The following is an 11,667-nucleotide window of genomic DNA, read 5'->3' as shown; positions in this document are numbered from 1 at the left end:
TTCATTTCACATAGGATAGCCTCATCCAATCAGGTCTATATTCTCGCACAAAGCATCATGGGTAGGATATTACCCAACAGAAGAGGAAGAAGGGCAGTGAGAGTGTGTCCGGCCGTCTGTCTGTGGTTTCTTTCTACATCCGACACAGAGACACTGAGGCACCCCCCCCCCCCCCAACCAAAACCCAGGGAGGAGGTCCCAGAATTAAATCGGAATAACATTTATTGTTTTATTTATAATTTCTGATTAATATATTATTATTCTTAAGGCACTTATGGAAGCATTATTCACTAATAAAACAAGAAATCATCGGCTGAACACATGAGAACATTCAGTTGGATCCACTGAGTTGTTTATTACAATAATGCTTCATTAACAAAAAAGACAGAAAAATAGTCCCTTACATGAACACAATAAAAACGAGGACTAGAACAATAGAAGCAGCAGACTTTCATCAACAGGTGAGCACATATCTTTAATAACTGAACATGTTCTGCGGCCGCTTGGTTCCAGACAGAACACAAAAGATCAAGATTCAGTTTAAAGTCATTTACAACATGCAACATTATCCCATCGACATCTTGGTTATTATGAATAAAACATAACATCTGCTTTAAATCAGGTCGCGAATCAGGATTATGACAAAAATGATGATATAAGAGCCCTTAAGACTTAAACTGGTGAAAATATATAAAGATTGACCATCAATAGGTATTTTATGTAGGGGAGACCAGGTACAGTTGTAACACTTTTTGCAATTTTTGCGATAAATCCAAAACTATTTCAACTAGAGTAACCAATTTGTTATATTATAAACTTCAATCTGTTAGCTACTGAAACAATGTATTGAAGTGGTTTTATGAAATGTGTAAAGGTTGCAAAATGAATTATAATACCGACTCTCCACTGTTACAACTGTCCCTGTACACAGGGACAGTTGTAACGCATGCCAGGGACAGTTGTAACGTGTCTAAAATATTCAGAATGAATCAATCATATACTCAAAATGAAAGATATTATTGATCAGTCATATTATTGTGACTTAATTTCTTGTTTTTAAGTAATCATTACCTTTTTTCATACTGCATGACAAAAAAGAAGCCATCAAATTACAATGCAAGAACTTAATTTAATGAGTAGAACACACATCCTCAAACATGAGATCAAGACTCACTACCTCAATGGGTAGAACAGAACTAAAAAGTAGAACAGAGCTAAAAAGTTTAACAATTAACTTAAACAGTCCCAACAAAAGAGAGAGAGGGGTAGGAGGGCTCGGAAAACCTAGTCAGAGTCACAGTTGTGGCACGTGTAATTATCCCTTCCATCTGTGCAGTCCTTGTGTGCCCAGGCTTTGCAGGACCAGCACTGGAGCCAGACCTCCTTCGACCTGGAGTAGCTCTCGAAGCACACTATGCAACATTCATTTTCATTTTCATCTTCAGATGAGTCTTGTTTTTTCTGCTTCTTCTGTTTGGGCTTTTGTTTGTTGTCGAACTTCATTTTCCTTTTAGCTGTAGACCTTCCTTTCTCAGCCTCCAGTTGTTCTTTCACAGGAGTATCTGTAAGGACAGCGGTTTCCCTTCTTTTCCTGCCCTTTGTCGTCTGCTTTCTTGGGCCAGCTTTTGGGTGTGGACGGATGGACACGGGTGAAAAAGTTGTGTCCATAGCAGAGGTTGATGGCTCAGACACCACACATGGTGTGACAGGGGATGTTGCTCTATGTGGCACGGAGGATGCCACCGTTGCCACATTGGGTGATGGAGCTGAAGAAGAGGATGGAACCTCTGGTGTCACTGCTGGTGGTGGGCGGTCTGTGACTGAGGATGGTGCAAAGTCACTTTCACTAAAGATATCCCTATTAAAAGGCCAAATTCCAGAGCATGCAAACCCTGCCTGAATATTTCCTGGTGATGCAGCACGGGGAAGGGAACTCTTCACAATTCCTGGCAAATCATAAATGGTCATGGTGACTCCTGGATGAGCTTTCATCCAGCTGTCACAGCAGTTGTTCACTAGCCTCTTGAGTGGCCCATAGACACTGCGATCCAAGGGCTGCAGCTTATGGGAACAGTGTGGGGGAAATGAGAGGAGGACGATGCCATGGCTCCTGCAAAAATGTATCCCTGCCACAGACAGATGGGAGGTATGGTTGTCTAGAATAAGAAGAACTTTTGACTCCAGAGAGGACTTGGTGTGAGTCTGGAAGTGCTTGAGGAAAACCAAAAAGTCTTCCTCTTGCATCCACCCAGACCCATTTGCGGTGCCAATACAGCCGGGAGGTCCATCGCTGGTGAAGGCGGGATGGAATTTTTTCCTTGGGAAGATGAACCTATTCTAGCTTAATACATATGTAGCCTACCTCCTTTGGGCTCAAACCATAATACAAATCAGCTGCCTTCACCTGGTAATCTTTGAGAAGCAGCTCCTGCTCTATGGAGAAAACCCTTTTTGAGGTCCAGTACCCAACTCTGGGAAGTGTCTTTGATCCCTTGGACTCCAACATCTGCCTCTTCTTGTGGAAGCGGTGCAGGGTCACATGGCAAATGCCATATGTTTTGGCCACTCCCCTAACTGATTTGCCCTGTCTGACCTCATTTGAAGCCCTTTCCAGCATTCGTAAGGGGACTCCCCTGTCTGTTATCCTCTGTCTGATATTTGGCATGCTGTAAGCAAACGCATGTTTCCACTGACTTTTACTCATTATCATTACTTTTATGTGATTTTATGACATTTTACATTTAATTTGCAATACACAGTACACATTTTACTTTTTATTTACACATTCTACCAATATCTGCAACTCTATCCTTAACCTTAGCTAGTATTTAAAATGTAAATGAAACATGGTTGGTGATACTGGGACAGTTGTAACGGGGTGTTACAACTGTCCCAGTATCACCAACCATGTTTTCATCTCATGTGAGCTAGCTTGAATGCTAGTTTGACACTTGTTAGCCATTTTTACTTTTAGCTTACAAAACAGTGATTCTAATAATACTTGTTTGGATTCATAGACATTTGATATAAGGACAGAATCCAAAAAAGTACGTCTGGAAGAAAAGTAGATTTTTTACAGACTTTTGTCGATAACTTCTTCTTGAAGTATCAGATGTGGCTCTCCTTTTGAATGAAAGGAGGGAAACTGATGGAGCACGAGCACAGTGAGTGTCATCACTCTAGCTTGTTTGTGATTGGAGGAATTCAAGGTGTTACATCCGTCCCGTGTTACAACTGTACCTGGTCTCCCCTACATTTCAAATAATAAATGTGCTTATCTAACTATGGGAGATCTTAAAAGCCTTTTCATGGTTTATCATGCCATACCAGAAGAGAGAGAGAGAGAGAGAGAGAGAGAGAGAGAGAGAGAGAGAGAGAGAGAGAGAGAGAGAGAGAGAGAGAGAGAGAGAGATGGGGAGGGGGAGAGAGAGAGAGAGAGAGAGAGAGAGAGAGAGAGAGAGAGAGAGAGAGAGAGAGAGAGAGAGAGAGAGAGACTGTCAGTCCTCTCAGTGTGTGTGTTTTTATGTAGGTTTGTTTTTGTGTGTGTCTGTCTGTGTGTGTGTGTGTGTGTGTTTCTGTGTCTGTGTGGGTGTGTTTTTGTGTATGTGTTTGCATGCGTATGTGTGCGTGTGTGTTTGTGTGCGTGCAAAGTGCCCCCCCTCCACCCCCCCCCGCACCCTCCCCCTTCCACCCCCCCCCTCCCCCCTCCACCTCCCCCTCCACCCTCCACTCCTCACCCCCTCCCTCCCCCCTCCACCCCCCCCCTGCACCCTCCCCCTTCCACCCCCTCCCTCCCCCCTCCACCCCCCCCTGCACCCCCTCCCTCCACCCTCCACTCCTCACCCCCTCCACCCCCTCCCTCCCCCCTCCACCTCCCCCTCCACCCTCCCCCTCCCCCCTCCACCCCCCTCCACCCTCCCCCTCTACCCTCCCCCCTCCACCCCTGAGGCACCCCGCAGACCCCCCCCCGCCCATTTCTCTACAACTGAGGGACCACCGAGACGCCCCCCAGAGCCCCGGGAGGCTCCTGCTGCCCCCCGCTCTCTTTCTACACCCGACACAGAGAGGCTGAGGACCCCACTAAGGGCCCCCCTCGGGGCCGCGGCCAGATCCCCACCCAGACCCCCGGGAGGAGGTCCTCCTGGGTGAAGGAGGACCAGAAGGTGTGGAGGTGTGTCAGTGTGTCTGAGGACCCTCCTCCACCTGGGGACACTCTGTAGAAGGACAGAGAGCCAGCAGGCCGGTCCAGATACACTCCTACTCTGGTGGAGCCAGCGGCGCGGAGAGGGAGGTATGTCCCTCTACCGTTGTACCGGGCAATGTAACGACCATCACGACAATCAAGACTCCAGGACTTGTTGTTCTGTCCAAGCCAGCTGTCATCACCCCCTCCTCTCCTTGTGATTCCTCTGTATGTCACTCCTATACCAACCACTCCTTCCCTCTCTACCTCCCAGTAACAGCGGCCAGTCAGAGCCTCTCTACCCAACACCTGGTCCTTGGAGTCAAATCTGTCTGGGTGATCCGGATACGACTGGTCCTCTCCAACCCCCGTCACCTTCTTGTTGTCCTCAGACAGAGAGAGTCGTCTGTAGGCCGTGTTGGGGTCCAGTGTGAGGTCACAGGCATCTGAGGGAGAACCAGACATGATGAGCTGCTGAACCGCTCTTCATCCTCATCATCATCATCACTAGTACTGTTCTCCTGCGCTCTGTGTACATATACATAGATATGAACACATACATACATGTACATATGTAGACATACATAGATACACACACCTCAACAATAACGTTATGAAAACATCAACAACAATATTATGAATACATCAACAATCAATTTTATGAAAACAATCAGAATCAGAATCAGAAAGGATTTAATTGCCAAGAAGGGTTTTACACCAACCAGGAATTTGGCTTGGTGAGTAAGGTGCATACATTAAGACCATAACAATGAACAATGAACAAACAGTGATAGATATATAACACAATATAAACAAGCAGGGACATAAGTGATCAATTAAAAATAGGATGAATACATCAACAAACGTCTCTCCTTGGATCCAGGACTTACCAAAGACAAGCAGCTCAGCGCTGTGATTGGCCGTGCCAGCGCTGTTGCTCGCCATGCAGCAGACCGTGTTCACGCCGTACCTCCCACCTCTGACGAAGAGGAAGCCCCTCTCCACCCAGGCCTCTGATTGGTCGTCTGTGCCGTCCCTCTCCAGGGGCCTGCCGTTGTGGAGCCACTCTACTGTGGGCTCCGGCGTGCCGCCGGCGTGGCAGGTGTAGCGGGCCGTTTGGCCCACGGGCAACACGTGGGTAGAGGAGTGGAACTCTGTGATGCTGGGGGCCTCCTCCTCCTCCGTGGGCATCACTGAACCTGAAGAAACCAGGAGGAGAGGAGTGAACGTCTACAACACGGATCTAGAGAGGCAGCGTCAGACACTCCCTTCACTCTCTCCTAACACCTGTCCACTAGAGGGCGACCAGGGGATTCACACCCAGTATTCTGACCTGCCTTTTCATACATGATTGAGTATCACAGCAGTGTCTACAAAGATTACCCAGGGAGGGGAAGTCACTCCACGAAGAGATTAACGTGTCGGGGGCGGAGCTTGTGGAGGAGAACGCAAAACCGTTCAGCAGCTCCAATAGAAACTAGTGCAGGTGAACCCAGAAAGGGTTGAACCTTGTGATCTGACCTTAGGAGACCACAATAGAAACATGACCTCAGTAGACCACAATAGAAACCTGACCTTAGTAGACCACAATAGAAACCTGACCTCAGTAGACCACAATAGAAACCTGACCTCAGTAGACCACAATAGAAACCTGACCTCAGTAGACCACAATAGAAACCTGACCTCAGTAGACCACAATAGAAACCTGACCTCAGTAGACCACAATAGAAACCTGACCTCAGTCGACCACAATAGAAACCTGACCTTAGTAGACCACAATAGAAACCTGACCTCAGTAGACACAATAGAAACCTGACCTCAGTAGACCTAAGCACATCCAACAACCTTTCAACTCTTAAAGAGTGTATTTACTGTATCTACGGCACAGAGAACAGAAAGGAGGAACCGTTCTCCACTCATGAACACAAACAAAGTCTACGGACCCTCTTTGTTCCGCTCAGCCTCCAGATGATCCAGGTCTACGCTCTTCTCACAGATCCAGTGGTGCAGTCTGTTACACGGTTCTTCAGACCAGCCGTCCTCCCCTGCTACGACACAGTCTCTTGCTCCCCCGTCATCGCGTGGTCTAACGTGTCTCCAACTGAGAACCACGAGGAGGAGACAGTGGAGGTCAGTCTGTCACTCTCAGAGAAGAGATGCTGCTGAACAGAGTCTTCAGCCTTACCTTGAGGTCATGGGGGTACCATCCATCCACTTGTGGGTCCCCTCCTTCTCTCGATCACTCAGTCCAATCCAGGAAGAACCCACCATTCTGCTGACCAACCTGGAATCCTGGTTCTAAAGGTAAATGCATCTGTTGTTATGACCACAAAGTACACACACACACACACACACACACACACACACACACACACACACACACACACACACACACACACACACACACACACACACACACACACACACACACACACACACACACACACACACCAGTTCTTCTCTGCTGTTGATGACCACCAGGTCTGCCTTTCTCTTCTGACAGTCTTCTCTACTGGCCCTCCAGCCCTTCTTAGTAGTAGAAACAAGGTAGAGACTCTTGTCGTGAAACATCCAGCCCTGAAGTGTCAATTCATCTGTTGAATGTAAAAGAACATCCTGAACAAACAGAGAACTGCTTATCTTACGGTCTTGGTTACGGACACACAACCCTGAGACCTGACCTTAACAGACCACATAGAAGCATGACCTTAATAGACGACAATAGAAACCTGACCTTAGTAGACCACAATATGAATCACAGAAGCAGAGGGTGTTTTTGAAATGAATGTTAATGACGCGATTGATTTAATAACTTTGATAAAACCCTCACCGAGTTCATCCAGTAAGTTCTCTCTCCCCTCTATCCAGGGTGACGGTGAGTCTAGGACAGGACAGAGGAATACAGAAGATATGAGCTCTAAAACAGAACGACATCGTCTTTAAACATCAGAGGACCCACAGCCAACCAAACACAAAGTCCATAATATTAATACTAATTAAAATAGCAATAACTACAGTTATCAATATCATTATTGCTATTGTTACAATTATTCATATTAGTAGGCCTAACACAAATTCTAACAAATACAATAATGATCATTATCATTGCTATCATTCCAGGTTGAGCGCGCGCATTGCAAACTCAACCTCTAGTTGTAATTAAACCCATAGCTATAATGTGGAAACCCCAGTCGATAATGGAACACATTTCTGAGCACATAATATAATAACATATTGCCTATAATGTTACAACGTATAACATTCAAGTTCAGCTATAACGTAATGAAGCAAGCATAATAATTTCCTCTCTACGTCATGAATCAAGCATCTTTTGCCCGCCAACGGAGCTTCATGCCAATTCATTGTCAACCACGGCCGAGATAACCACCGTAGCATGTCTCTACCTGTTGGGGAAGAGCGAGGGACGGCGGAGAACAGGACGCAGTCGGCCCATAATATCGTAATGACCACGGAAGAGGCAGTGAATGAAGTATTGATCAGACAGCGATTTATTAGATACCACCGCTAAACCGTTGGAACGCGCAAGACCGGTAACCATAGCAACGCCAGTAAACAAACCCCTCGAAGCCCAATCCCTACGCGCAACGGCCATCCGGAGGCTCACACAGCTTTTGGCCGTAATATAACACATTAAATTATATAATATTATACACTATCAGATATAGAGCTCCGGGAGTGCAAACGACGACAATCCTTTTCTCCTCCATGCTGCGGTTCACCCCGGACGGCACTGCGGGGAACGGTTGGCCGGTTGAACGCTGATTGGCTGTTACGTTACGTCCCTCAGTGGCCACGCTGTTGAAAGCTGATTGGCTGTTACGTTATGTCACTCAGTGGCCACGCTGACGAACGCTGATTGGCTGTTACGTTATGTCCCTCAGTGGCCACGCTGTTGAAAGCTGATTGGCTGTTACGTTACGTCCCTCAGTGGCCACGCTGTTGAACGCTGATTGGCTGTTACGTTACGTCCCTCAGTGGCCACGCTGTTGAACGCTGATTGGCTGTTACGTTACGTCCCTCAGTGGCCACGCTGTTGAATGCTGATTGGCTGTTACGTTACGTCCCTCAGTGGCCACGCTGTTGAACGCTGATTGGCTGTTACGTTACGTCCCTCAGTGGCCACGCTGTTGAACGCTGATTGGCTGTTACGTTACGTCCCTCAGTGGCCACGCTGTTGAATGCTGATTGGCTGTTACGTTACGTCCCTCAGTGGCCACGCTGTTGAATGCTGATTGGCTGTTACGTTATGTCACTCAGTGGCCACGCTGTTGAATGCTGATTGGCTGTCATCACACGAATGTCGCGGCAAAGTTCAAATATTTGAACTCGAGTGAAAGGCTGCAGCCTTCACTTCGGGAAACAGCTAAAGTGTCGCATTGCAAATCCTCATGAACGCGCTCGCCGGTGCAGGGCGCTACAAATCAAATCTTGTAGCAGGATTTTTCTAGCAAAAAATCTGCCCGATTCGCGTCTCTACGTTGAATTTGTATGGAGTCATGTCGCCCCTTCGCGTTTGGTGTGGACGCACCTTCACTTGTGCGACAGGCCTGCTATTCTATAGCAGTAAGATGTTTAAAAACATAACGTCTAACCTGGGCGAGTCGCGGTGTGTGCGTGTGTGTTCTTACCTGGGCGCGTGTGTCGATGACGGAGCCGTTATGTTTGAAAACATAACGTGTTACCTGGGCGTGTGTCGCTGCGGTGTGTGCGCGTGCGTGTTAGTGGTGGACTTAATGATTCGTTTACGTGACCCCGTTCGCGTGACTCAGTTCGCCGAGAGGAGTCGTTCGTGAATCGTTCGTCAGTTTGTTCGTTCAGTCGAGTTTCCGGTAGCACTAACTCCACTGAGTCTGACTGACTCAGCTGAGAACCGTGCAATGGCGTCCATTACCTGATGCGATTTACCGCTACCGGAAACCAGGCTGAGCGAACAAACGGTTCGCGAACGACTCCTCCCAGCTCAGTGGAGGAGATGGAGGAGTCGTTCGCGAATGAGCCTAGTTTCCGGTAGCGGTGAATCGCATCAGGTAATGCACGCCATTGCGCGGTTCTCAGCTGAGTCAGTCAGACTCAGTGGAGTTAGTGCTACCGGAAACTCGTTCGTTCATTCAGTCGAGTTTCTGGTGAATCGAATGGTGAACGAGACGTCCGAACGAACGAGAGAGACGAACCGGTTCGGTTCATTCGTCCTAAAGACTCGTTCATTTGAACCGGTTTGCGAACCAACGAGCCAACAACGAGCGTGTGTGTTCTTACCTGCACGTGTGTCGATGGCGGAGCCATTACGGTTAAAAACATTACCTCTTACCTGGGCGAGTGTGTCGCTGCCGTTGTATTGGCAAGCGGTGTGTGTGCGTGTGTGTGTGTGTGCTTTCGTGTATGTTTGTGCACAGCTGCGTATGTGTGCGGTGTGTGTGTTCGGTGTGTGTGGATGCGGTGTGTATCTGTGTACTTGCGCTCTATGTATGCGTTTGCGTACATACATGGGTGAACCAACATATTGGTTCACCCATAACGTAATGAAGCAAGCATGATCATCTTCTTCTTACTTTATGAAGCAAGCATAATAATTTTAAGTTCGCAGCATTTGTATATCATAAGATTAGACCCCGAGGGTGATTCACACTTGATGCTTTATATGCGGACATCGATGTCGTTCAGACATCCGTAGAATCAAGGGGGGTGGGCCTGCAAGGGGCGGGATATGACGTATGGTCTAAGGCCCCGTCCACACGAAGCCGATTTCATGGCGAAACCGCAAAGGTCTTGTACGGTTCGGCCTTCCGTCCACACGAAGCCGGCGAATCCGCTGACCGAAACCGCAAACTTCTGAAACCACCCTCGGAGGTGGTTTCAAATCTATCCGGTTTTGTTTTGGTTTCGTGTGGACGCCTGAAACCGACTGAAACCGCAAACCATGACGTCATCGCCCCACCCCTCGACCTCCTAGCCAATGGCTCTTAAGCCCGCGGAGTCTCAGAAATCACAACAAAAAAGATGATGGCGGACTACAAGCTTGTAATCGTTCTGCAGCATATCATGTCCCTTGTTGGGTTGCTAAGCCATTATTTATTGAGAATCTAGTTCGCCATCGTAGAATAGCTGTTTGTTTGTGTTGTTAGTGGTTCGGGGGGCAGCCTTTATGCGCATGCTCGCCTCTTCTTCTTCTGGATTTGTGTACCAGAAGCAGCGCCCCTTATGGGCCTGGAATGTTTACTACAGCGTTTCTACAGATCTATCCGGTTTCGCTTGGCTTCGTCTTTACGGAGATACTTCGAAACCGGATAGATCGAAACCGTAACGGTTTCGCCCGTTTCGGCTTCGTGTGGACGGGGCCTAAGTTCGCAAGAGGCGGGATAAGTGCGGCCGCTGACACTATAGTTTGTTTTGGTTTGACCGCAGACAGCACGGAGGCAGAACGGGCAGAACTCATCGCCATCAGCTAACAGCTAAGGCAGCAACCTACCTAACTATAGTGAACTAAAGCACGGGCTTGTGTGGGGAAGGGGGGGGGGGGGGGGAGGGGGGGGGTTGTGAGGGCAAGATTACAGATTGAACATTGGCTACCTGACGTGAGAGATGTTTTTTTATTGTTAACAGAAGAATGCGTCATTGAGATTAAACATCTCTTCAAGTGATCTGGCCAAGAGAGGCAGCAGTAGCCTACAGTCACACATAGCCTACACATAAAACGTAAGAAAAATAAAACAACTAATACAGTCGGCAGGGGCGAGGGGGGATTTCAATATCACAAGACATTTCGGGAGGCTCAATGGGGTGGATAATGTTTAAAGAAAAATAACGTTTTGCAAAAAAGTGTCTATGATGGACATAAGGCTCAGGTGGGAGAGTGTGTCGACGGCGGGGCTGTTATCTCAATCTTGCCGTTGTTTTGAAACATCTGCATCCGCGCGTGTGCAGTGAGTTTATGCACGTGCATGTGTGTGCGTGCGTGTGTGCATGTGTGTGTGGTGTGTGTATGCGGTGTCCTGCGCTGCCCTTGTCTTGAAACGTCTGCATCAGCACACTCGTGTGTGCAGTGTGTGTGCATGTGCGTGTGTGTTCGTGCACGTGCGTGTGGATTGTTTGTGTGTGTGTATGCTGTGTTTATGTGTGTGTGTGCGGTGTATGTATGCTAACCCTATTATTATCACTAAATCTAACAAAAACAATATTTAACATTATCATTGCTATTAAATTAATACAATCAATGATATGATTATACTGTATTGTTATTCTGTTTAGGAGGATATGATTTAGACTCACTGAAGCGCAGGGAGATGAGAAGAATACTCAGCAGTCCGATGCTCACAATGACAGTGATGTGAAACCATAGAGCTGTTCAGGGGTAGGACACACACACACACACACACACACACACACACACACACACACACACACACACACACACACACACACACACACACACACACACACACACACACACACACACACACACACAC

The 11,667-nt window shown here is 47.6% G+C and overlaps 1 protein-coding gene across 1 annotated transcript; it reads right to left on the bottom strand.

Annotated features, from left to right (window-relative positions):
* Nucleotides 1-1,720: 1,720 nt before the first annotated feature.
* LOC115557304 (CD209 antigen-like) lies at nucleotides 1,721-6,692 on the bottom strand. The gene is made up of 5 exons (XM_030375030.1): nucleotides 6,635-6,692; nucleotides 6,369-6,481; nucleotides 6,127-6,284; nucleotides 5,313-5,382; nucleotides 1,721-1,820 (listed from the first exon to the last, which is right to left on the bottom strand). The coding sequence occupies exons 2-5, from the start codon at nucleotides 6,452-6,454 to the stop codon at nucleotides 1,721-1,723; spliced, it is 414 nt and encodes a 137-aa protein (XP_030230890.1). The 5' UTR covers nucleotides 6,455-6,481; nucleotides 6,635-6,692.
* Nucleotides 6,693-11,667: the final 4,975 nt, after the last annotated feature.

This window comes from Gadus morhua, chromosome 2 (genome assembly GCF_902167405.1).
Source record: "Gadus morhua chromosome 2, gadMor3.0, whole genome shotgun sequence".
NCBI classification, from domain to species: domain Eukaryota; kingdom Metazoa; phylum Chordata; class Actinopteri; order Gadiformes; family Gadidae; genus Gadus; species Gadus morhua.
The sequence above is the reverse complement of the archived record's forward strand: the minus strand, read 5'-3'. Positions and strand labels throughout refer to the sequence as shown.